Source organism: Spermophilus citellus (genome assembly GCF_964194105.1).
Source record: "Spermophilus citellus genome assembly, chromosome: 4".
Classification (NCBI taxonomy): Eukaryota; Metazoa; Chordata; class Mammalia; order Rodentia; family Sciuridae; genus Spermophilus; species Spermophilus citellus.
In genome coordinates, this window is record NC_138185.1 from 226877640 (window position 1) to 226903006 (window position 25367).

The window sequence follows — 25367 nt, forward strand, 5'->3', positions numbered from 1 at the left end:
GACCCGCCGCGCGAGGTCGCCGGCCGCCGCTCTGCCCGTGGGCTCGGCCGGGGCTGCGGCGAGCGTGCGGGCCGCGCCGGGCATGTCTTAGGCTGCGGCCCCGCCCAGCGCTCGGCCGGCCGGGCGGGAGGGCCGGGCCGAGCCGAGCCGGGCTGAGCCGGGGGCCGAGCCAGGGCCCGAGCAGGGGCCGAGCCGGAACCGCAGGTAGGACGCGCCAGCCCGCGCTTGCCGCGGCGGGGCCTCCAGTCGCCGGCACCTGCGCGCCTTCGGGCCGCACCCGGCGCGGGGAAGGGACGGAGGGGAGCGAGGTCCCCGTGCGGCCCCGACAAAGGCGCGGGGGTGGGGGCAGCCGGCGCACCTGGCCAGGCCGGTCCCCGCCGCCGCGGAGTCGGCCCAGGTCTGCGCCAGGCAGGGAGGGGCTGCCCGGCGCTTGTCTACGCGGCCTGGCCCGGTGCGCGTCTACGCGGCCTGTGGAGGGGGCAGGCCTGGACCCGGGTCCCCGCCCTGGCACCCGCAGGGCCTTGGCCGCCCCCGACCAGCGCTGATTCAGGAGCAGGCGCCGCTCCCTCCCCCTCCAGGCCTGGCGCTCCCGCCGGGCCGCCTCCCGGCCTCCTCCCGGCCTCCTCCCTCTGTCCCTCCCTCTGTCTTCCTCTTCTCTTCATTTCCCTTCGCCGCCGCCGTCTCCTCGCTGTCCCTGCCACCTCTCGGCCTGTCTCCAGCCTGCCTGCTCCTTCCAGCCGCCAGCCTACTTCGTTGCTGTCCCCAGCCTCTCCCATCGCTGCCTCCTCTCCTCCTCCCCTCTGGGCTGTGGCCCTTCTGGCTGGGATAGCTGAGGGGACAAGTTTGGGGTGTTTATTATTCTCCCTCCTGGCAACCATGGCCAGGCCAGCCCAGCCTCAAACCCGCGGCAGGCTGCTGGGAACCTCTGGTGACTCCCAGGCCTTTTCAGGATGGGCTGGTGGTGACAGTGTGTGGCCTGCCTCCTGCAGAGCCGCCTGACCAGGCTCTGGGGGCTTGACCTCCCTTTGCTTTAGGCAGAGGCTGTGGCCTCCTCTGGGGGAGGCCCAGTCTGCTGGCCACAGGGAACCAGCAGCAGGTGACAACAGAGAATGAGACCTGAAGCTGGATGGGGGCTGGGAGACTCTGATGGGGTGGGGGTTCTCTGTAGAGCCCTGTCATCTTCCCCAGCAGGATCAGGGCTTTCTGGGTGGTAGGGTTGTGGAGGCCTTGTATCTGCTGTCTGGGCTCTGGAGACTCTGAAGTTTCACCCTGAGGTCTCCAGTGGTTTCCTCTCTGGAGGCTGGGCCCTAAGAAAGGGCAGGGGTCCCAGAATGAGGGGCGTGCTGGTGAACTGGAACTGCCTCCTCCTGGTGCAGACGGTTCTCCCTCTTCCTGCCTGCTGGGCAAGGTGACAGTACACATGGAATGCATGGCCCCTTGGGCATTCAGATGGGTGGAGCATGATGTTGGTCTTGCACTGCCCACCTGGAATGCAGCTGAGACCTCAGTGAAGAGCTGGGCTTAGCCTCTGGTGTGGGTGTTGGGCTTTGCAGTATAAGGCCTGGGCCCCAAGGGCCGGGGTGACTGGTGTCACCTCGTATGTGTAGACTGTGTGCACTTCCTGGGAGGTGTGTGGGGGACCCTGTGTGACTGTTCCCAGCTTAGCGATGGCCCCCACCTGTCTAGCTCTGTCCAGGACCGCCAATCCTTCCCAGCTCCTCTGTCCCACCCTCATGTCCACCTCCACACCTCTACTTGCAGTGGCCCTGCCTTTATCTCCACCTGTGCACTCACCAGGGTCCCAGCACTGTCACTTCTGTCCTGGGTTGTTGCCCTCACCTCTTGACCAGTCTCCAGATCACCTTTGGACTTGTCTCCTAATTTCACCTGTTCTCTACATGAAGCAGATTGTGATGTGCAGGGACTCAGAGCCTCAGGGCTGGCCTCCTGGGCAAGGAACCTGTACACTGGGTACAAGCTCCTGCCCAGACCCCGCCTTTGAGTGCATGCTCTGCTCTCAGAGCCACAAGTTCTCCGTCAGCCTAGACAAGGCCACCGCACTTACATTTTGCACTGAGCCGTGATGGAACCAGTCTTGCGCCCGAGGCCTTCTTGTGTCAGGGCTTCCAGAGAGTTCTGCTGGAGAAGTGGGCCCTCTGGCTCAGGTTTCATGTCCTGGGAACCCTGAGGGGTCACTGTGAGGTGCTCCTGGTGGATCAGGTGGACATGTGGGTTCACATACAGGCAGTGTAGCCAGAATTCCATGGACCTTGTCCCCTGGCACCTAGAGAGAAGGGGAATAGGTGGGGCCTGGGGGATGGGGAGGACCTTGGGGGGTCCACAGGTAGGCCTCCAAGGAGAGGCAGGTCATACAAGACAAAGGCAGTGGGACTGAAGGCACGCCTGGGAGGGGTGGGTGGCCTGCTATGCTGAAGCCCAGCAGTTCTGGAATCAACCAGTTTGAGCTTAGATGGGCAGATCTTTGGTGGGCCTCAGGTGTGTCCAGGGGTCCAAGGCCCAGACCAGGGAGCCCCACTCTTATGACCACCTCCCTCCAGGGCCAGATAGGCCTCGTCAGCACCAAGATGAGCGTCACGTCGTGGTTTCTGGTGAGCAGCAGCGGCACCCGCCACCGGCTACCACGCGAGCTGATCTTTGTGGGACGCGATGAATGTGAGCTCATGTTGCAGGTGAGTCGGGGCTTGGGGCCTCTTTGCCTGGGTCCTTGACCCACAGGAGGGTTCTGGGGCCTCTTGTGGGCAGGTATGGGGGGGGCATGAGTGTACTGTGGGCACAGGCTTCTGTGTGTCAGGCCCATTTCTTACCGGAAAGTGCCTGGGCTTCCGTTGGATCCTCAAAGCATCGGGGCCAGGAAGGTGATACTGCCCTGTGCAGGCAGAGGGCCAAGGGCTCACCACAGAAGCTGCTGGAAAGAGGGTATTCCATGTCCTCGTTGTCCGGCCATCAGAACTATCTGAGGATGGTCCTGGTGGTCTTGTTCCTCTACGTGTCCAGGTGAAAGCTGGGGGCTTCCTAATGGTGCCCCAGGTGGGAAGGGCCTAGTAGGGAGGAGTGCTGGGCAATCAGAAATTCTTCTCTGGATGCCCTGGGTCTCAGAGTCTGGGTTGGCTTCTTGGGGCTTCTGCATGTGCCTGTTTGGGAAGGAAGGGCAGTGTTGCCATCCTGGCCTGGGGTATCCTTTCCTGAATGAGCTGGGCTCCCTGTAGCCTACCTGGACCCCACCTTTCAGCATGGCACACGGGCCCTGGCCCCTCCTGGGACCCTCAGAAGGAGAAGAACATCCTATTGGGCAACCTGTCTGTCCAGCTGAGGGGCTGCTGAGGGGGAGTTTGCCACCCCCCAGCACGTTTCAGTTTGGCGTGGCCTCCCATGTGCAACCCTGGCTGCCACTGCACTCCCTGAGTGCACCCGGCTCTGTCAGGTGGGCAGGGCCGGGATTGTGGCAGGGTACCCTCACAAGCACATTTACCTGGGCAGCAAATGTTTGTTGACCTCCATCTGGGGAAAGCACTGTCCCAGTGACGCTCCATTTGTGTCTGAGTTTGTGTCCCTCTGAATTCACATATAGAAACATGTCCCCAGGGTGATGGTATTGAGAGGCAGGGCCTTTGGTGGGATCAGGACTTGATGGTCCTTATGAATGGGATGAGGGTCCTTAAGAAAGCCCGTAGGGGCTTGCCAAGAAAGGACTGAGGCAGACAGGGCCCTTGGTCTCAGGCACCGTGATCTTGGCCCTCCCGCCTCTGGCATCGTGAGTGATGTCTCCGTAGCTTACAAATGCCCAGTCTGCGGTGTCTTGTCCTAGGGCAGAGAGGGCTGAGCCAGACCCTGGCTTCTCAACAAACGTCCTCCCATGTGCCTGGGTCTGCACCTGGTACGCCTCAGGTTGTTCCTTGGGCCCAGACTATTCTCTGCCCTTTACCCTCTTGGTGCCTCTGTAGGTGGTCAGACCATGTCAGCAGCTGTGTGCAGGAGCAGCAGGCCAGTGCTTCCCACTGCCCCCGCAGGGGTGTGTCGCTCAAAGACAGCCACAGGGACAGGCAAGGCCATGTGTGGGACACTCACCTCGAATCACTTTCTTGTGCTATGAAGCCATCTGGTGATGACTTTACTCATTGAAAGGCACCAAGACTGTGTAAGATGTGGGGGCTCAGGCTGTCCCCAGCCTTGGAGAGTAGCCCCAGCCTGACCTGCAGGTTGCTCCACAGTGTGGCATGGAGCTGCATGGCCCTGATTCAAGTGTGATGAGGATGTGCCCTGCCATTCCCCCTGGTGGCCAGGAGGGCTCTGAGAGGAGCCACAGGGAGCCTGGGGTTCTGGGGACCTAGCCTAGGCGCTCGGTGGCCCCGCCCTGGTGCTGCTTGCTGTTCTTCTTAGGTGCTGGGGTGCCCAGACAGGGCTGAGGCCCAAGTCCTGCTTCTCAGCCTGGGAGTGGCAGAGCCCTGAGCAGGGCAGGACAGTGGTGGCTTCTCAGGTCTCCTTGCCAGGTGGCCCCTCCTGGGTTGCCTGTGTTTCTGCCGCTCCATGTCCTGGGGGTGTGGCCATGTAACGTCTTGCATGGGAGACAGCTTGAGGAGTTGGTGCAGGCACAGGGTGAGTGCCGGCGGCAGCCCTCGGTACCCTGGCAGCTGCCCCTTCCCTGTCCTCACCCCTGTGGCCCTTGCTCGGTCACCCTTCCTCATGCCATTTGGGCCTGGGTCGGGCCAGCCTCCCTTCCTCCTCACTCACCGCGGAGCCACCTCTGCTGGGAATTTCTTTCCTCCACCAGCAGCCCACCCAGTGTTTCTCCCACCCGGCCAGACCCCCACCTGAACCCTGGCCCCCATCCCAGCTGGCTGCAGGCTCCCCAGCTGCCTTCCCTTGACCACCCCTCTGGGCCCTCAGAAGCTGGGTACGTGTGGCCATCCCCTTCCCAGTGGCTTTCTGGGACCTGCACTCGAGGGCCCTCAGGCTCCTCTGCTCCTGCTTGTGGCAGGCCATCACATGCTGTCCCGCACCTTCCCTGGCTCTAGTTTCTGGCCCCACTCCACGGCTGCACCAGCGCTCTCAGAGGCCCGCACCTCGGCTCAGCCTGGCCCCTTCTCTTCCACTGTTTCCTGCCCCTCACCCCACACTTCGAGCCCCCGAGTGCTCCTCCCACCCCATTCACAGACAGGAATCTCAGCCCTCACACCTGCCCTGGCTTCCAAGGGGACCTGATTCCACTTTTACCTCCCCATGTGGACTCTATCAGTCCCCACCCCAGCCCACTAGCCAGCACCTTCCTGTTGGCTCCCCGAGTGCCCTAGGCCTCCTCTCTGGGCCCAGAAAGTGCTCCCGTGCTGTCCTCTCCAGGCAGGAGCTGAGCACAAACATGTCACCCATCAATAAGATGTCCCCGCTCACCCCCATATGGGGAGAGGTGCAAAGAAGGCAGCACTGTGGGCAGGACTGGGGCTCCAGGGCTGACCAGGCCCACAGTGTGAGCAGGGAGGATCAGCAAGAGTGGCAGAGGGGCCAGGCAGGAGGGTCCCTTCAGGGGAGGAGGATGAGCATGGGGGCTGGGAGGCCTGCGCACACGTGTCTGTGTGTGTGAGTACTCGTATGTCGCACGTGTGTGTGTGTGTGTGTGTGTGTGTGTGTGTGTGTTGCCAGTTCATGGGGAAGTGTCTTCTGTCCTCTTGGCCTCCACCATGCTGTCCATGGGCAAGTATGACATCTGGGACTCGGACAATTGCCTCCTGAACCAGAAACCACAATCAGAGTAGCCTTGGGAGCCCCTGCTGGCAGCAAGTCCAGTCAGTCTGCTGCGGGCTCATTGTGGTGACACTCGGGATGAGCTGGCAGGAGGGTGTGCCTGAACTTCGGGTTGTGACCACTACCAGGGTCAGCACAGCCAGTTCAGGGCTCTCCTCTACGGGGAACATCAGACATAAACTTGGGAGACATATCTTTATTCCATTTTAAAGTGAGTACAAATTGTTAGACCTTTTCTCCAACTCCAGAGCCCCTGGTAGCCTCGCACTCTGGTCTCCGCTGTCAGAGGCCTCCCTTCCTACAGGCCTGGTTTGGGTGCTTCAGGTCTGAGCCCTGGGCCAGGAGCTGCCTCTCATGGGTGGGCTGGCTTCTAGCCCCTGAGCATGTGGGCTTGGCAGGGTGGGGGTCTGCTTCTGGTCTGAGGTGTCGCGGCTGGGAGGGAGGTTTCTGGAAGAGGGACACGAGTTCCTGGAACATCTGTGATCTGAGAGGGGCATGGCAGAAGGGTGTCTGGGACAAGGCCCTGGCCAGCAGGAGAAGGTCAGACCTGGGAGTACGTGGGTAGCCCAGGCCCAGGTGTGATTGGGGGCTGGTGGGACCCCTGTGTTAAGTCCAGAAACTGGGAACCGGAGGTGGGGGAAGCATCTTTCTGGGAGAGGGGAGGTGTTTGGGACAGGGGAGGTGGTGAGCCTGGACAGAGAGTATTATGTGGGCTAAGACCAGGGCCAGGCGAGGGTCTCAATGATGATGCTTTCAGAGTCCCCAGAATGGTGTGACCAAAGCCAGATGGTGGACTGGCAGGGAGAGGGCAAGGAGAGGCCCCCAGGGCCTGTGGCTCTCAGGCAAGGCCACTGTTCCTCCAGGCCAGGGACAGTCCCAGAAAGTTTCAGCAGCAGAGTAACAAGATCAGAATGCTGGCAAGGGCCAGGTGGGGGTGGGGCAGACGGGGGGAGTGGCCATGGTATGGCCACAGCTTGAGGACTAAGGATGAATTCAGACCAGTGGTGTGTGCGCCTGGGAGTGGCAAGGGGTATGTTGGGCTGGTGCTCCTGGGAGGGGCCTGGAGGGTGTCCAGGGAGGCTGGCTGTGGACAGCAGGCCCATGGGGTCACAGGTTGGGAAGTTTAGGTGGAAGCCCTTCCAGGGCTCAGTCTTCAGCAAACCCAGTGTCTAAGCTGCCCATCCCATTCACCTCGGGCCAGCAGAGCCCGGAACTGTCCTGGGCACCCTTCAGGTGAGAGCAGGTGGCCTCAGAAGCTCCCAGGCCAGACTCTTCCCCCATGCCCCTTCCAGACCCTGGCCCAAGGAGGGGCCAGAGCCCAGCTCTCAGGCTCAGGCTTTGCTTTGCTGAGGCGGTGGGTTCCTTCTGAATGTCTAGAGAGCTGGCCTATATAGAAGGCGGGGTGGCAGGCAGAGGTGAGCCTCCAGCCCATCCCAGAGCCCTAGGCCTCTGGCTGCTGGAGTGGGCTCCGAGTAGGAACCACGTGCCTGTCTTTCAGGGCTGCCCAGAGGGGCAGTCAAATGGTCTGCGCGTCAGGTACCCACTTTCACCCAGAGGGCTGCGAGGCCCTCCACCCTATGGCCCTCTTCCCCGGGGAGTAATGCCCAGAGGAAGGAGTGCCAGTGTCCCCCAGCCAGTGCCTCCCCTGCTCTTTGCCGGCCACCAGGGCCCGTAGGAGGAGGAAGTACTAGGAGCATCCAAGGCCTTGGGGAACAGGCTGAGGCCAGTGGAGGGAGCAGTGTTGGGAATGTCCCTCAGGCCTGTCCTCTCTAGGGCAGAGACTGGTGCTGGGGGCCAGCTTTGGATGAAGAGTCTGGGACGGGAAGAAGTGGGGCTCAGGGGCTCAAGGTCTGACCCCCTCTGCCAGAGTCCTGCTACACTGGGGGTGGGTGAGTTGGACCAGGACTGGTCCTGAGGCCTCTCAGTGAGGGCACTGGCTGGCAGGGCCACCAACCTCTATTTCCCATGGATGATGTGGGCTGTGCCAAGGGAGGTAACTCAGAGACGGCTGCCCGAGGACCCAGTGCTCCTGGGTCAGTTGTCCCCCACACCCTGCCCACATCCTGAGAAGACAGAGGGCGGAGTGCAGAGTGTGGCTTGGGCCCCGCCCTCCTGTGCTCCCTTCTCTGGCTCCCCAGGTCTCTACTGCAGCACCATCCTTGTGGGCAAATTGGACACCTTGGGGCTTCCGGGTGCTCCCTCCTCAGTGGCAGTGTTTATGGGAGCATGGAGGCCAGTCTGTCTAGCTGCAGTGCTGTCTAGGGTCTGCGCTGGCATACCTGCAGGGCTAGACATTAACCCTGGGCCAAGCCATGTGACATTGCCTGTGTCCCCGCCCCCCCCCCCGCCCCCCCCCCGCCCCCCCCCCCCCCCGCCCCTGCTGTGTTCCCTGGACTCTGACAAGGAAGGAGGCTATGTCCTGGGGGCCTCTAGTGCTTATCTACTGATGGAGCAGGGCAGGTGGAGAGCATCAGGGAGGAGGGGCTCTGCAGTGGCCATAGGTGTGAATGACCAGCTTGGGGGGAGGTCCCACTGGAACACAGGTCCTAGACCACCATTGTGGCTGGGGGCCATCCTGAAGGGAGGAGGGAGCAGTCGTACCAGCCCTTAATCTCACCACAGGGGCTCTGCAGGCTGACCTCAGTGTCCTGCGGGGGTGCAACCTGGAGCACACCCTGTCCTTGATGGTTTCCCAGGGTTGGCTGGTCCTGCTGGCTGGGCCCCAGGCCTGTGGCTTCTCATGTGGGGGAGAGGGTCAGCAGGGATGCAGCCACTACCCGGACACCCACAGCCCCAAGCTGTGCAACGTGATTTGTGGTGTGGGGGTGTGGGGATGCTGGGTGCTAAGACCTGAGACTTGAGACACATGGCCTTGTGGACCGGGTGACATGGCCCCTACTGGCAGACCCTAAGTAAATAGAATGTGACCTGTCTCTGCTTCTGTCCTGGTAGGGCATGGGGTCTTCCAGTCAAGGCTGACAGCATGAGAGAGCTGGGGTGACTGTCCTTAAGAGAGGTCCTGGGGGCTGGGGATGTGGCTCAAGCGGTGGTGTGCTCGCCTGGCATGCGTGGGGTGCTGGGTTCGATCCTCAGCACCACATAAAATAAAATAAAGATGTTGTGTCCACCGAAAACTAAAAAATAAATATTAAAAAATTCTCTCTCTTTCTCTCTAAAAGAGAGAGGGGGGAGAGGGATCCTGGGTAGGCTGGTGGCCAGGGAAACTGAGACTCAGGTGGAAGTACCATGTGTATGTTGAGGGGTTTGTGGGCGGGTGCCAGGCCCTGGCCTGCCAGGGTGTGGAGGGTGGGTGGCAGCTAGAGGTGGAATTGGGTGACTCTCAGCATAGGAGTGAGCCTGAGACTCACACGCATATGTGTCTATCACACTGAGAGGCTGTGTGCCCTGTGGGGCAAGGCCAGGAGGAGGAGGAGGTCCCTCCCTGAGACAAGTCTCCTGCTCTGCTTTCCTCTGGGTTCTACTGGACGCCCCTGCCTGACCTTGGAAGAACAGCCTGTCCCAGATGATCACAGGGTTCCCATGGGCTCCCACTGCTGAATGGGAGGGGGCATTGGAGAGGGCGTTCCTGGAAGCAGGGCCAGGGGGCAGCAGAGGATGGGAGAAGTGGCCTAGGCATCTTGCCCTAATGCCCTGTGGCCTGTCCTGGTGGCATTAAGGGGTGCCCTCTGCCAGGGGTTGGGGGCTCAGGGGCTGATGTTGGTATTGCTAAAGAGTGCAGGCAGCATGGGGTGCTCCACCCTGGGTGGGCCCGCAGGGGTGCCTCTCCTCTTGAGATGAGGCATCTGAGGCTGTCTCTATGCCTCCCCAGTCACGCAGCGTGGACAAGCAGCATGCCGTCATCAACTATGACCAGGACCGCGACGAGCACTGGGTGAAGGACCTGGGCAGCCTCAATGGGGTAAGTGTGGTGGACTCTGCAGTGGCGCTCCCTGTCGCCCTAGCACCACCCCCTACTCCTGCTCTGTGCACTTCAGCTCTAGCCCCTCCCCTCTACCTTGGCCCCACTCTTCAGTTCTGGCCTCTCCCTTCAGCTCTGCCCTGCCTCATCTCCTGTCCTTGGCCCCTCCCCTCAGCTCTGCCCCCTTTCTTCATTTCCTAGCTGGGCCCCACCCCCATTCCCCAGTCTACTCCCAGCCTCCTGCTCCCCTAGGGAGGAATCCTGCTCTCTGCCAGAGGCCAGAAGGGCTTTCACTGGCTAGGACTTGATCTCCAGGGGTGGCGTGGCTTTTTCCCGGTGAGTGGACACCTCAGGTGATAGAGGAGACAGGGCTGGGAAGTGTACCTCCATAGAAGGACCTATGCCCAAGTGCCCTCTCTGGGTACGGGAGTTCTGTGACCTTCCCTTCTGTGAGTTGTCACTGGCAGGAGCAGGGAGGTGGCCAGGAGGGAGACCCTGGTTGCAGGAGTCGGGAGGGTTGGCTGAGAGGAGCCCGGTGTGTGGAATGGAAAAACAGGGCCGCAGATGTCGATCCTGGAGGTACCTGTTGGGATCTCTGTTTTAATGGACGTGGGCCATCCTAGGATGCTATTTCAAGAAGAAAACAAGCCATCAGGGTGCATCCTTTTCCCACCCATGCAGTTGTGAATCAGGGTCCTACCATGGCCTCAGGCCCTACCTACACTGTGAGCCTCCTACAAGCACGAGTCCTACCCTTTGTAGCCTCTCAACATGCTCCCAGCAAGGGGGCCTCAGGTCCAACTGGGGTCTGCCTCGAGCCCCTCCCCTTAAGCCCACTCATCAGATGGGGCAGCCCACCTGTACAGGGCTGCTTGAATAACAGGTGTTCCTCTGTTACCTGCATGGGCTTGAGAGGGCCCCCGGGGTGCTGACCTGATCTGCATTCCTGGGCCCTGGAGGGCCAGCTACCTGACTGGGCTCTAATGTCACAGAGCTGTAGGCTGTTTGTGGCACCCTGAGGTCAGCCAGGGACACAGGTCAGCAGGGAGGGTCTGCAGAGCCTCGGCAGCTGTCCCTGGCTGACCCCACAGCTCAGAGCACTGCCCCGTTCTTCCACAGACATTTGTGAATGATGTGCGCATCCCAGATCAGAAGTATGTCACGCTGAAGCTCAATGATGTCATCCGTTTTGGCTACGATATCCTTTTCCTGAGAAACTCCCCTCCTCTGGACTTCTCCTTCCAGAACCAGGATCACAGTTTGTCCCGGAACTGTGTAGGGGCCTTAACAGTCACAGCCAGGTCCTGGCGACTCAAGAGCACCGTGCCCATGGCTGGGCTCCACCTCCTATTGGGGACCCAGGGAGCTCCCGTCCCTGTCTAGGCCTATGGCAGCCTACTTGCTGAGCCCGAGGTCACATAGGGCTGGGGATCAAGTGACCACTCCTGGTTTGACCGCAAGCTCTTCAGGCTGGATGTCCTGTGTTGTGAGCATGTGGGACATGGCGAGGGAGCTCTGGCTGGGCTTGAGTTGGCCCACACACCCTGGGCATGCATCCCCACACTGGCCCCCATGCTCTGGGTGCACGTCCTCCCAGCTCTCTCTGCTCTGTGTTCTCTTTAACGTAAGTCCACATTCTAACATGTACGTGCTAGAGCGTGTGCAGCACCGTGTTCCTGAGGAGGCACTCAAGGTTAGTAGCGGTGAGCCCAGGACTGAGCAGGTCCAGTCCTGGACTCCTTGGCCGTGAGACCTTAACCCCATCCCCCCGTCTCTGCCTCCTCTGCCTTATCTCCCTGGCATACATTCCCCAGGCCCAGATCCTGGCTGTGGGTCCCATGAATCAGTCTGACCTGTCCTGCCCTGCCAGAGAGCCCAGTCTGGCAGGTGAGGAAGTAGCCACTACTCTCCAGGCGTATGCAGTGGCAGATGGGGGGGGCAGCTGGAGAGGGAGTGGTGGGGTAAGGCTGAGCCATCAGGACCACTGCGGTCTTTATGATGCTTGGCTCTGTGGCTCAGAGGACAGACCTCTAAGGCTGGGTAGGTGGCCAAGAGCCCAGGGAGGGGCTGCTGAGGTCACCCGTTGGAACAGAAGTCTCACTGGGAGCAGAGTACACCAACGGTGGGGCAAGAAACTGGACCCCTGTGGCCACCCAGGGCCCACCAGCATCTTGGGTATGAGAAGGGTCCTGTGGAGGCTAGGAGCAGGAGGGCAAGAGGAGGCACATGTGTGGAGGCCACAGGAGCACCTTCTGAGCGGGTGCCCTTGAGTATGCTGGGTCATGTGTGCAGAGCCCTCATTGGGACCTGGGGGAGCCACAGGAGGCAGGTGTCCCCTCTGCCCTTGCTTGTTGGTGTGGGAGCACAGGTGTGTGGGAACCTGCTTAGAGCTCAGCCAGGAGCCCAGTGGGTGGACCATCCTCAGCCTCTTTTTCAAATGACCGTGGGCAGCATGGGGTCGCACAGCCAGAGCAGCAGGGCCTGTGAGCCCACTCTGCCAGTATGCAGATGTCTCTGGTCCCCAACCTTGAGGACTCCTGCGCTTAAAACCCTGCCACCTGGACCTGTTTCTGGTGGGGCCTGGAGATGGCAGTGTCCAGACACTCTGTGCTGGTGTCCTTAACTGCCACCTCCCATCAGAGCAAACCCCAGCTGCCCCTCAAAGCTCTGTGGCCTGAGGTGTGGATCCTGAGCTGCCTAAATGGGCAGGTCTCATGCTCTGTCCAAGTGGGAGGGAGAGGCTGGGTCCACCCTGGGTGGCTGTGTCCCCATGTTGGTGCCCACCCCTCTCCCCTGCCGGCCTGCCCGTAGCATGAGAAGTACACCAGCCAGCTGCAGGTGAGCGTCAAGGGCCCAGCACCCAAGAAAGGCGAGGCACTGCCCGAGCACACACCCTACTGCGAGTCCTTGCATCCCAGGCCGGAGAAGGGGGATCGGAGACCTGGAGCAGGTAGGCCTTGGGCTGGTGATGAACAGGGACAGGGTGGACCATCCTCATGTCCCATCTACCACGCACCCACAGTATGTCCTCCACCTAGTGACTATCCTCACACCATGTTCCTCTCCCACAGCTCCCCCATCATGCCCTGTCCTTCCCCACTGTACCCCATCTCCCCCAAAGTGTACCTCCTCCCCTCCCTGCATGACCCTGCACCCCAGCTTGTGCACTTAGGGCACCCCTTGCCTGCTTGTGCACGGGCTCAGGTGCCCGTACATACCTGCACCCTCACTCTGTACACACCTGCCCAGGCACACCACATCCCAGAGTCTGCAGTTGGTGGGCCACCAACTGGCCACCCATGTGGTCTCAAGCAGGTCAGAGGCAGGCAGAATATGGATGCTGGAGGCTAAACTGCCCAGTGTCAGACATCTGGACACAATTCTGCACCACCGAGCCACCGGGGGCTGGGGGCCTCCACCACAAAACCTGGTTGTGTCTTGCGTGGGATGATAGCTGCCACCCAGCTCTGGGTGTGCACAGGGGGAGGGCGTAGCACTGGGAGGCCTGAGAGAGCACCTGGCTGGGTGTGTGGGGTGTGCAGGGTGGAGATGGAAGGGGGTGTGTCCAGGGACTCTGCCTGTCCTCCCCCCAGCCTCAGCCTGCACATCTGCAGCAAGGAGCTGTGAGCAGCCAGTGTCCGGCTGGGGGGCAGCTGCACACCTTTTGCTTTCTGGAGCCCAGCCCAAGCTTGTCTTTTGGAACTGGGAAGGTTTCCAGAAAGTCATCTGAGCTGCCTGGAGTACCTGCCCGCGTCCTGGTGACAGTGGTTCAGAGCAGTCAGCTGGGCAGGAAGGTGGTTCAGCCCCGAGGGGCAGTAGAGGGTCTGGGCCAGATACCAGGGAAGGGCTGCCCTGAAGCAGATGTGTGCTGCTGTGCTGGGTCAAGGAAGGTCCTGGGGAGGGGCGCTTGCCCAGGGAGGTTCACCACAGGAGCACAGGGTACTGGACGGTGGCCTGGCCTCCAGACCCTCTGCCACCTCGCAGCCACCATGCTGATGGCGGAACCAGTGCAAGCAGGACTTAGAAAGCCAGAGTTCACATGAGCTGTGACTTGAACCTCGGAGGCCAGTGTTCAGACAAAAACAGTGCTCCAAAGCACCCAGGTGCCACGTGGGCCTGGGTGACCAGCCATCTACAGAGCATTCGTGGCCAGAAGGGGGTGTCGGGCAGGCTCCAGGAGCAGAGGGCCAGCCAGGGCTGACCAGATTGCCTGCCCCAGGGATGGGCTGTGGAGGACTATACCCCTAGGGAGAGTTCCTGCATGGCCACTCCCGAGGAGGCTCAGGCAGGGATAAGGCCCTGCAGGCAGTTGTCCCTCCCCAGGCATGTGGCTCAGAGCAGGGAGCTGCCAGCAGGGTCTTCAGCAGCACAGTCTGAGCCAGGAGGTGATGCCAGGGCCCGCTCCAGAGCCCCGCCTCTCCCCCAGCTCCAGTCCCAGAGTTTTCAACTCCCCCCACAGAGGCAGTGGCCTACCGCACGCCCCTCTATGGGCAGCCCTCCTGGTGGGGTGAGGATGACAGTGGCACGACACCTGAGGACCGGCGCCAGGAGGAACCCTGCCCAGGTGGGCCCCACACCGGCACATGCCTCCCCACTCCCAGGGGTGCGGGGTGGGGACGGCTGGGCCCTGCGGGGAGACAGGCATGGTGGCAGAGGGCGGCTATCCCGAGGCCTGGTCTGAGAACATTGCCCCCCAGAGCGTCCCAAGGAGGCGGCCCAGCGGGATGGAGAGCTGGATGGCTTCCGTGCGCCTGTGGAGCCCCAGGGCTACTCGCTCCGGCGGGAGCCCAGCTACTTCGAGATCCCCACGAAGGAGGCCCCGCAGCCCACACGGACCCCAGAGACGCCTGTGCACGAGGTGCCCAGGAAGGACGAGGAGGGGGGTGGGGGCGCGGCCCCTGTGGTGCAGAGCCACGCCTCCTTCACCATTGAGTTCGACGCCGGCAGCCCCGGCAAGCTGAAGATCAAGGATCACATCACCAAGTTCTCCCTGCGGCAGCGGAGGCCGCCCAGCAAGGAGCCCACGCCTGTGGAGGCCGTCTCGGCGGAGACCAAGGTGGCCGACTGGCTGGTGCAGAATGACCCCAGCCTACTGCGCCGGCCCGGCCCCGGGGATGACCGCCACAGCACCAAGAGTGACCTGCCCATCCACACCCGCACCCTGAAGGGTGAGTGCTGCCCAGGGGCTAGCGGGTGGGGGCTATGGGTGGCCACACGTCCACCATGCCAGCGATGGGCCCCATCAGCTTGGTCGGTTTCACTGATGAGTTCCTGAGAACCACAGGTCTGAGGGGCAGGGTCCTGCATGTGGGGTGCCCTGCACTGCCCTTCCCTGTGTGAGACCACGTGTGATGGCTCACCTCTGTCCAGGGCAGCGAGGCCTCTGGGCTGAGTGCTGTCTCCTGATGTGTTGGTCCCCCCAGGCCACAAGCATGAGGACGGCACACAGAGCGACTCCGAGGACCCCTTGGGGAAGGCGGCCACGGGGGCCGGGGCCACCGCCGAGGGCTCCGGGGAGCAGGTGCGGCTGCAGAGGCAGATCAAGCGGGACCCGCAGGAACTGCTGCACAACCAGCAGGCCTTTGTCATCGAGTTCTTTGATGAGGACACGCCCCGCAAGAAGCGCTCTCAGTCCTTCACACACACGCCTGCCGGGGAGCCCAAGCCCGACAGGCGCCGAGGCCCAGGCACTGCCGACAGGGAGCGCCCGGGTGCTCCCACCCGCACGGCAGGCAGCGGCTCGGGACCACAGAGGGCCAGCTCACTCAAACGGGAGAAGACTGAGGAGCGGCTGGGCAGCACCTCGCCCGCCCCCCGGGCACCTGCCCGCCCTTTCGGCAGCGTGGGGCGCCGCTCCCGCCTGGCCCAGGACTTCATGGCCCAGTGTCTGCGGGAGAGCTCCCCATCCACCAGGCCTGGCCCCGAGAAGGTGCCCCCAGTGCTGCCTGGCCCCCTGACACCCCGAGGGGCCAGCCCCGTGGGACCCCCAACACCCCCGCCACCTCCCACAGACCCCCAGCTCACCAAGGCACGCAGACAGGAGGAGGAGGACAGCCTCAGCGATGCGGGCACCTACACCATCGAGACAGAGGCCCAGGACAGGGAGGTGGAGGAGGCCCGCAAAATGATTGACCAGGTGCCATAGCGGCTAGGAGAGTGCCCATGGGGCGCGGGGGGAGGGCACTCCCACTGGTCTGCTCCAGGCCTCTGGCCCCATGCCTGGTCCAGCTGGGTGGAGGGGCTCCAGGAGGCCTCATAGCAGCCCTGTCCCAGCCTCTTACCTGACTGGAGCTGGGCCCATTTCCCACTTGACATGTCCAGCTATATCCTGCCCTGTCCCCTCCAGTAGGAGTGGGACCAGGCACCTCTGACCCTCAGTGCTGTCTCCTTGCAGGTATTTGGGGTATTCGAGTCTCCCGAACTCTCCAGGGTGTCAGCGGCCACCTTTCGCCCAGTCATCAAAGGGGACAGAGAGGAGTCCAGTGATGAGGGTGTGGCCCAGCGCATGGCCTTGCTGCAGGAGTTTGCCTCCCGGCCACCAGGCTTGGCACCCCAGATGGAGCACCAGGTGTGAGCCCAGGTGGCCTTCCAGAGAGGGCCTGGGGCCCGAGGTCAGCAGGCCTCTGATTAGGGCAGGCTCCCAGAGCAGTTGGGCTGGGCTCTGGCATGGAGGGCTCAGGGCCAGGTGCTGAGTCCAAGCTGAGTTGGGTACCAGGGGCATGGGCTGCCCTAGACTGGACTGATGGAGCCAAGGGTGAGGGCACAGCCACAGCTGCTGACCAGAGCTGAGCCCTGACTCCTGACTCTGCCCCTCTGGCAGAGCTTGCCCAGTGGGTATTCATGATGGGCTCACACAGGTCCAGGTGAGACCGTGGGAGTGGGGTCACCTTGCTGTCTGTGCCTGGGGGTGCATGTGGCAGGTGCAGGTAGCACAGGTGGATACCCTCCTGGCTCTTGGCCTCCAGATGTGTGCTGCCCATGCTGTGGACACATACTCCTGCCCTTCTTTCTGCAGGGCCTCCTGGTTCCGGGCTCCCCTGGGGCTCAGAAGTGGGTGTCTCGCTGGGCCAGCCTGGCCGACAGCTACTCAGACCCAGGTCTGCCAGGTACGTGACCCAGGGAGGCCATGGGGGTGGAGGCCAGGTCAGGACAGCCTCAGGCCACCGGCCACATTCTTGGCTTGCCTTGTCCTGGGCTAGAGCAGGGTGGGGCCGCGTGCTCAGGGCTGCAGACCTGCAGGCGCTCTAACTGGCTGTCCTTGTGCCTTGCAGACGACGGCCCTGGGCCCAGGGCTGGAGAAGCCGAGGGGCCCCTGCCTGCACGCACGCGGCGACTGCTCCCACGGCTACCGGGCGACAGGGTTGCCAGTCCTGCAGGTCACGAGGCTGCCAGAAGGAGTGGGCCCGGGCTACCCGACCTGGGCAGAGAGCCGGCCAGCTACCCTGTGGGACAGGAGGACCTGGAGCCCGACAGTCTGAGTGATGCCAGCGGGTCGGACGGGGTCCCAGAGCCAGGCGCGGAGAAGCTGGAAGGGAGACGCAGAGGCCCCCGGGAGGGGCCAGCTGGGGCGCGGCGCTCACCCAGGACTCCTAGGGAGCCGGCCCCCACATCTTTCTTCATTGGAGGCCAGAGCAGGGAGGCCACTTCCTCCCAGAAGCCGCATGTGGCTCCTGGGGAGGTGCAGGGCCCTGGTCAGGCAGCCCAGACCAGCCCCCCAGCCAGCGATGGCCTCTATGTCAGTACCAGTGGGAGGATGGTCATCCAGCTGTGCACTGGGCCGTCCCCAGAGCCCCACAGACCCTCCCTGCCCCCTCCCAAGGAAGCCGTGGCCTTTGTGCGGCAGGAAAGCTTCACCAAGGAGCCGGCCAGCAGCTGCCCTGCACCTGGCAAGCTCCCGCACATCTCCAGTCACCCCCTCCTGCAGGACCTGGCTGCAGCCCGGGCCTCACGCATGGACTGCCACTCGCAGGACACCCACCTGATCTTGAAGGAGACCGAGTCAGCCCTGGCGGCCCTGGAGGCACGATTGCTCTCCAAGTCTGCAGAGGAAGAGGGGGAGGGGGACAGCACCCCCAGGCCCCCAGAGGACTCCTTGTCTGGGGACTCAGATGTGGACACGGCCAGCACCGTCAGCCTGCTCAGTGGCAAGAATGGACCCAGTCCAACAACCCCCCAGCCCCGAGGGCGACAGGAGAAGCTGCCTTCCCCACCAGCAGTGCCAGACCCTGGGGGTGCCACCCAGAGCAGCACCTGGGAACAGCTGTCCGAGAAGCAGCAGCACCCACCAGGCCCAGCAGACCTGGGCTGCGGGGAGCCCCCAAGACGCCTGGCTGCACGGCGGGGCCATGGGCCCCGAGGTTCCCTGGACTGGCCTGATGATGAGCGGGGCTCTGGCCTCACCCACCCACCCAGCTCAGACTTGGTCATCTCCAACCATGAGACCCCGGAGGCCACTGGGGCAGGTCGGCCAGGACCTCGTCGGAAGCCAGTGGCCCCCCCGCCATCGCCCGCTGCTCGGGAAGAGCAGAACCGCAGCTCCACTAGTGCCCAGAAGGTACATCAGGCACTGACCCGCTCCAACAGCCTGTCCACCCCCCGGCCCACTCGGGCCTCCCGCCTGAGACGAGCCCGACTGGGGGACACCTCAGACACCGAGGCCATGGACAGTGAACGGGGGCCCCCGGCCAATCCCGAGCTGGCCGGCCGGCCAGCTCCTGAGCAGACCAAGAAGCTGTCGCGCTTGGACATCCTGGCCATGCCCCGGAAGCGGGCAGGCTCCTTCACAGGGCCCAGCGACTCTGAGACAGCCCCGGCCCGCGCAGGCTTTTCCGGCCGCAGTGTCGAGCTGTACTCCACCAGCCGCAAGCCCACCATGGCCGAAGCCCGCGCTGCTGCCAGGAAGGCCGCCGCCGCCGCCACTGCCACCGCCACCCCTGCGGGCTCCCGCCAGCCCTTCAGCCGAGCTCGCCCAGGCAGCGCCAGATACTCTTCCAGTGAGTGTGGGTGGCGGGCTGGCGAGCGGGCCAGGACCAGGGCGGCCTCCAGCGCCTGCACACCTCCTGCACGTCTGCCTGTCCCGTGGCAGCCAGGGGAGCCCTTGCTCCCAGAGCTGGAGGTTGGGTTGCCGACTTGCAGTGTCCCTGCTGCCCCCATGCAGGCAGATGACTCTGACCTCTCTGGGGACCAGGGGCACATCCCACTCCCCACTAGGCCCAGGGGCTGGCCCTGCCACTCTTCTTACACTCTAGCTGAGTCCTCCTGTGACTCCTGAGCCACCCACCACAGGGCCTGGGGACCTGGGGGGGCTCTCCGTGGTCCTCTGCTCCCCGTGCTGCTGTGGCTGAAGCCCAGGGGAGAGCGCTGGGTGCCTTTGCCGTCAGTGGGAGGCTCTCTGACAGCCTTCCGAGCCCACAGACCTCTCCGCCAGGGAAGGCTGGGTCAGACCCCATGAGAGACTCACCCTGCACCCGAGACCCATGTGTCCAGCGACAGGCGACAGTGGCCGCTGGAGCTGCTGCCCACCTGCCCTGACAGGGTCCTCACACACACAGCCTGCCCTCTCCTGACCTGCCAAGGGAGCTGTGCTCATGGAGTAGATTGGTGTGAGGCTGAGGAGCTGCAGCTCTGCCCTTGCTCTGGCCGCACTGCCCTGCCCAGGGCTGGCCCACCTGCCCCCACTACCTGCTGCCCACCTATGGCTACTGGGTGCACTGGCAGGAAGTCTGCTTGGCAGAACCCACTGTCACTGCATGCCACACCTCCATGCTCCCAAGCATTCAGGCGCCCGGCCCAGCCACGGAGCCTGCGTGTTGGAAGCTGCTTCAGGGCCTCAGCTCAGGGCTGGGTCAAGAGCCAGGAGGACCCTGCCCAGGGGCGTGCCTGGACTCACCCTGTGCCCTAACCCCCTGTGTGACTGACCCTCAGGGGAGGTCCACCCCCATCTTCCCTGTCGGCTCAGCACCTTTCCCTGCTGTCCTGGACTGGTTCCTGTCTCATCAGGGGTAGATGTCACTTGGGTCACTGAGGTGGACTTGGGAGTACCTGGCCACTCAGCCCACGTATTCTCTGGGCAGGTGGTGGCTGGTGGTGGCCTGTGGTCCCCGCAGCTCAGCGACTGCTGGTGCTCTGCTGAAGGGCTTCTGGGATGGGAGCCAGCTGCAGGCACCTGCAGTCTGGGGACCTCAAGGGCCCCAGGGTGCATGGGTGCTGAGCTTACTCTGTTCTGTTCTTGCTCCTGAACCAACCCACTCACTCAAGACGCGCGTCGCCGGCAGCAGGGCTCAGACTACACATCCACCTCCGAGGAGGAGTATGGCTCCCACCACGGCTCCCCCAGACACTCGCGCTCCCACGCCTCAACAGCCACGCAGACCCCCCGGGCCAGCGGTGCTGGCCGTGCTCGCCCCCGGGCCCCCGGCCTCCGGGACACTGATGACGAGGAGGAGCCTGACCCCTATGGATTCATCGTGCAGACAGCAGAGATCGCGGAGATAGCCAGGTGAGTGGCCAAGAGCCGGCAGGGGCTGGGCTGGGGCTCTCCTCCTGGCCCCAGGTAGATGTGGAGGATGCTTGGGCGGGCAGTGGATGAATGAGATCTGCCCATGAGGATCAGGGACCCCAGGAACAAGGAGGGCACCCCAGTGTTTTTATTAGAAATGAGCTTCCTCACGTGGTCATTCAGCAGCTGTCGGTCTCCGGCCCAGATGATGGGAGGATGGTGTGGGGAGATAAGTGGAGTGAACATGGTCTCCCCTGAGCAGTGGTCAGTGCCACAAAGGCTGGGCCTCAAAAGTTCATGGAGGGACAGGTGAGGTCCTGGACCTAGGTGGATGCCACGTATTTTGTTGACGCTCAGCCTGAGAGCCCCTGAGGCACCCTGAAGTTGACGAGAGGCAGGTGGCCCTCCAGAGAGTGACCCACAAGAAGATGGGGGACACAGGCATGTTGGCAGGGATGGCAACTGAAGCCACTGTGGAGTAGGTGTGTCGGGAGCTCTGGAGAGAGGAGGGCTGGGTCAGAGCTGTCCCTTGGATACCCAAGGTGTGCGGGTGATGCCACCTGAGCAGAGCATGGGGGCTGTGTGGCCACCCAGAAGAGAGGTGTGGTCCCTGGATGGAGGCACTGTACCTGGGCGAGGCGAAGGGGCGGCGGATCCTGAGTGCCAGTGTGCCCCTGGGCAGAGAGGGCCCACAGCAGCAGACAAGGCACGTCCCCCATGTCAGAGGGACATTCTTCTATGTTCTTGTCATGTAGGGGGTGGCACCAGTGAAGGGTCCCAGTCCTGGTGGGCAGCATGGGGAGGCTGATCAGACAGAGCCCAGCTTGGGGCATGGGCCAGAGGCACTGCTGGTCACAGAGGGGCAGGTAGTGGACACCCTGTGACAGCTGGGGACAGAGACCTGGTCCTCCATGGGCCCCAGGACCAGGGTGTGGCCCCAACTAAGGCCATGTGGGTGGTAGGGCCAGGGAACAGCGTCCACCTCCAGCAGGTCTCTGCCCCCTCCAGCTGCCTAGGTGCCTTGCTGGGGCATGCCTGTTGCCCTCGCCAGGGCGCTGGGAGATGCCCTGCTCCCTGGCCGCTGCCTGCAGAAAGGCCCCTGGCCTCCAGGCTCTGCCCCCACCCTCTGCCCCGCTCTCCCCCAGGGTGTTAGGAACCCAGGTTCTAGTTGCCATGGCGGTCCACCCTTTCCCTGCCTCAGCTCTCCTGCCTGCAGGGGTGGTCCTGTGCCCCACACACCCTGTGGCTGAGTGGTACCCACACCCAGCAGCCACCATGCCCAGTTCTGCCGAGGAGTGGGGGCGGGGGGCACTGCCCTCCTCTTGGCAGACCCACCCTGTCCCTCCCCAGGGCAGTGGTGAGTGGAACCTCCTGGTGGGGCTCTGGCCCATTCCATTGCTGCCATGGCTAGTTGGACATGGCTTGGGGCCAGAGTGGGGGGTTGCATATCCCAGGCCCCTGTCCCCCATCCAGTGCCACGTCAATGTGGCAGGGTCCCACCTGTGCCTGGAGGAAGTGCACTACCAGTTGGGGCAACCTCGAGGCTCGTGGGCTCCTGCTGCCCCTTCCCCATGGCGGGAGTTTCCATGAGGACCCCCCACAGACCTGTCCTTCCTGCCGGCTACAGGCTAAGCCAGACCCTGGTGAAAGACGTGGCTATTTTGGCCCAGGAGATCCATGATGTAGCTGGAGACGGTGACTCGCTGGGCTCACCAGGGCCCACCCATAGTCCTTCTCTTGGGAATGTGCCCAGCACCCCCGCCTCAACCATCTCTGCCCGTGAGGAGGTAAGCCCTGGCTTCCTGGGTGCCTGTGCCAGAGACAGTACCTGCTACCAAGGCAGAGGGCCATTGTCCCTCCCCAGTCCTGCACACCCTGAGCTCAGACCCTCTGGGCTGACCCCCTGCCATCCCCCCCCCCCAAGAGGCCATGGCCTGGGGAGGCCAACACACCTGAAGCTCAGCTGCCCCATCCAAGGGAGCAGGCGCCGGGGGCACTTGGCGGGCAGAGCCCCTCATGCTCTCTGCCTATTGTAGCAGAGGGGCCGCTCCTTCCACCCCTTGGTGGTTGCCCTCTGCCAGGCATGCCAATGCTGCCCGCCCTGCCCCTCTGCAGCTGGTGCAGCGCATCCCAGAGGCCAGCCTCAACTTCCAGAAGGTGCCACCTGGCTCCATGAACTCTCGGGACTTCGACCAGAACATGAACGACAACCGAGAGGGTGCCCTGGCCAACAAGACGCGGCCTCGGAGCCGCGAGGAGGTGCGGGTCCCCTCCTGCCCCACCGCCATGCTCGCGGGGTCTTGGCCGGCTGTCTGGGTGCAAGGAGTGAGCAGGGCCACCTTGGCACTGCTGGGCCATGCTAATGCCCGGGTCTTCCCAGGTGATCTTCGATAACCTGATGCTGAATCCTGTGTCCCAGCTGTCACATGCCATCCGTGAGAACACGGAGCATCTTGCTGAGAAGATGAAGTGAGTCCGGCCCTCAGGCAGGTGCTGATGTGGTAGGTGGGCGAGACCCTGTTGAGCCGTGGCCTGCGGGGCCACATGGTGCGCTTGCTCACCTGAACTCGGCCCCATGTGGCAAGCAGAACCTGGGCTCAGAGAATCCCACCTCCTCCCTCCCTAATCCCTCAGTGTTCTGCACGAAGATGGGGACCACAGCGCCAGCAGCCTGGCCCTCCTTATGCTCTGGGGCCCAGGAATGGGTCACGTGAGCAGGAGAGGTCTGGGAGGTGTCACGCCCAGGTCCCCTGCATCCTCATTCTGTCCTGTCCCTCCCCTGGAAGGATCCTGTTCCAGAACACGGGCCGGGCATGGGAGGACCTGGAGGCCAGGATCAACGCCGAGAATGAGGTGCCCATCTTGAAGACGTCAAACAAGGTGAGGCTGGGTGGGCAAGGTCAGGCAGGGTCCCGCCCCCCTAGGCCTGGCAGGGGATGCCCCAGTGGTCCTGCTCCACCCACCCACTGTTTCTTCCCCAGGAGATCAGCTCCATCCTGAAGGAACTGCGGAGAGTGCAGAAGCAGCTGGAAGGTAGGTGTGGCCCAGCCCTGGGGCAGGTGAGGGGGAGGCTGCTGGGCCACCCTGCTGCTGGACCCTCTGTGGCCTGACCCTCCTGACCTCCAACCTGCAGTCATCAATGCCATCGTGGACCCCAGTGGGAACCTGGACCTGCTCACGGGAAACAGAATTTGCACAAGCTCGGGGCAGCCCGGGCTCGGGAAGGGCTGGACAGCAGCCCAGAGCCCGTCCACGCCCACCTCAGTGGAGACCTTGTTGCCAGCCCTGCCCCTAAGGAGCTTCCCACAGCGGGCCAACTGTGGGCCCCCCGGCCTCCCGGAGCCTGCCTTCCTCCCTGATGCAGAGAGGTTCCTGATCTAGTCAAGGCCAGGAGGGCCAGGCCAGCCTCCCTGTGCGCATGTGTCCTGTACCTGCCCACCCACCTCTTGTCCCACCTGCCCGACCTCAGGCAGTTCTCTGTGAAAAATCCCACATGTGCCATAACCCCATGGGCAAGCACCTCCCACGCCCAGGCCCCCTCCTCAGCCCCAGCCAGCACCCCAACCTCATCTAGCCTCCAATGGCTGCCCCTACCCCCACAAGCCTCCTGGCCCAGTGTCTGGTGTGGCCACTGCCAAGAGCAAGCCCTGCAGGACACATACCCACCCCTCATCACTGTTTTTTTTTGTTCTTAGCTTTAAAGAAAAATGTAGTTTGTGCAATTGCAGGGAGGTCCCACCAGGTGACCACAATGCTACCCTCAGCCTGTCAGGGCCCTGCCTGGACTCACTGGGAGGCTCTGAACTGACCTGTTGCCACCCTGTGTGCTGGGCATGGGTCATTCAGTGCCAGATGTAGAGCTTGGGAGATCTCGGGCATGTTCCCACTCGTGTCCAGGAGGGAGATGACTTGCCCTGGTGGCTCTACCTGCCCCAGTCAGCAGCCTGGGCAGGTAAGCAACCCTGGAGGTGCTTGAGGCAGAAAGCCCACAACTCTAAGCCTCTGGTGCCAACACAACTGCCAAACCCACGGAGCTTCAGGCTGCCCCAGGGAGACGGCCCACGTGTGGGCAGGTGGCATAAGCTGGCCTGTGGACCCGGGTGCAGAGTTGTGAAGACAGTGTCCGTTTAGAGCCAGCCCAGGTCCGCCGGCACACTGACTGCAAAGAGCGGCAGAGGTCATCCCAGCCAGGGACCTGGACTTCTAGGGGGCCTGGGGGTGGGCACATGGGTGCACAGCCCCCGGGTAAGGTGAGCGCAAGACCAAAGGGGCTGGGAAGCAGGTTCTCCGAAGCTCCCTGGTTGGTGGTCTGGACAACATGGCTGCCTCTCGCTCCCCCGGTCTCCCTGTGCTATGGCATTAAGTCAGTCCTCCGTAGCAGGCTCCTGCGGCCGGCCCCGGGGTGGGGAGCAGGGGTGGGCCCAGGAAGGTTGTGCTTTCTCAGGATCCTTCAGCTGGGAGCATGCGGGGGAGCAGAACCTGCTCCCCTGCTGCAGCGGTGGCCGTTTCTGGGGCCACCAAGCCAAAGAGCCTGTTGGCTGTGGTAGGGTGGGGAGTGCCCCGGATCAGATGGTGGCTGTGCCTGCACTGCTCTTGGTGTCAGTGCAGGCGTGGGACCCTGGTGGGCCCTCCACTGTGGGAGGTGGCTGCTGGCCACGGTTATGGGCTCCCTGTTTACAGATAGCTGGCGTGGAGTCCAGTGCAGGGCCCTGCACACCCGTGCCCTGGCCCACCTCATGTTTACGTGTGTGTGTGTGTGTGTGTGTGTGTGTGTGTGTGTGTGTGCAGGGAGGCTGGGGGATCCTGCCTGGCCCTGTCCCCAGAGCCCACTGTCCATTTGGAGGAGGTGCTAGTCCAGCCTGCCCGGGTGCCGCCCACCCCTGCATGCCCCTCCCAGCTGCCCACATCCTGTTTCCCGGAATCAAGCCGTGGCCACTTGCCTTGTCCAAGACTTATCCACCCTCACCCCTGCTCACTGCTGTACAATTCTTTTTATGCACAAACTGGTGTCCCTCCCCCACGCGAGTCCCTGTGTTCCTCCCCTCCAGCCTCTGACCTGGGATTAGTACCTACCTGCCTGGCTTCTTGGAGGTATGGCTGTACACTGTTCTCAGGTGGTCTCGTGGGTGTCTTTCAGAAAATGGTTATTTTATATGATTTGTCATGCAGTTCTAATAAATCATTCTTGTATCA

At 63.0% G+C, this 25367-nt stretch overlaps 1 protein-coding gene across 3 annotated transcripts; it reads left to right on the top strand.

Moving 5' to 3' along the window:
* CEP170B (centrosomal protein 170B) lies at nt 1-25367 on the top strand. 3 transcript variants are annotated; one of them, XM_081289860.1, is made up of 19 exons: nt 1-204; nt 2559-2690; nt 9587-9676; nt 10796-10874; nt 11311-11369; nt 12488-12626; nt 14136-14240; nt 14374-14844; nt 15100-15812; nt 16071-16244; nt 16692-16782; nt 16948-18669; nt 19934-20174; nt 21802-21961; nt 22290-22433; nt 22555-22643; nt 22961-23054; nt 23156-23207; nt 23308-25367. In XM_081289860.1, exons 2-19 carry the CDS (start codon nt 2586-2588, stop codon nt 23553-23555), a joined length of 4776 nt encoding a protein of 1591 aa, XP_081145986.1. In that variant the 5' UTR covers nt 1-204; nt 2559-2585; the 3' UTR covers nt 23556-25367. The 3 variants fall into 3 exon arrangements, with proteins under 3 accessions (XP_081145986.1, XP_081145984.1, XP_081145985.1); XM_081289858.1 differs by lacking the exon at nt 1-204 and having other exon boundaries at nt 2542-2690; XM_081289859.1 differs by lacking the exon at nt 1-204 and having other exon boundaries at nt 2542-2690; nt 16071-16229; nt 16689-16782.

What these genes read in the sequence shown, in the direction of transcription:
- CEP170B (XM_081289860.1), top strand. Translation starts at nt 2,586, where the DNA reads ATGAGCGTCACGTCGTGGTTTCTGGTGAGCAGCAGCGGCACCCGCCAC. An exon ending in TTCCTGAGGAGGCACTCAAG is followed by an intron (nt 11,370 to 12,487) that starts GTTAGTAGCGGT and finishes GCCTGCCCGTAG; the next exon opens with CATGAGAAGTACACCAGCCA. An exon ending in CCCGCAAAATGATTGACCAG is followed by an intron (nt 15,813 to 16,070) that starts GTGCCATAGCGG and finishes GTCTCCTTGCAG; the next exon opens with GTATTTGGGGTATTCGAGTC.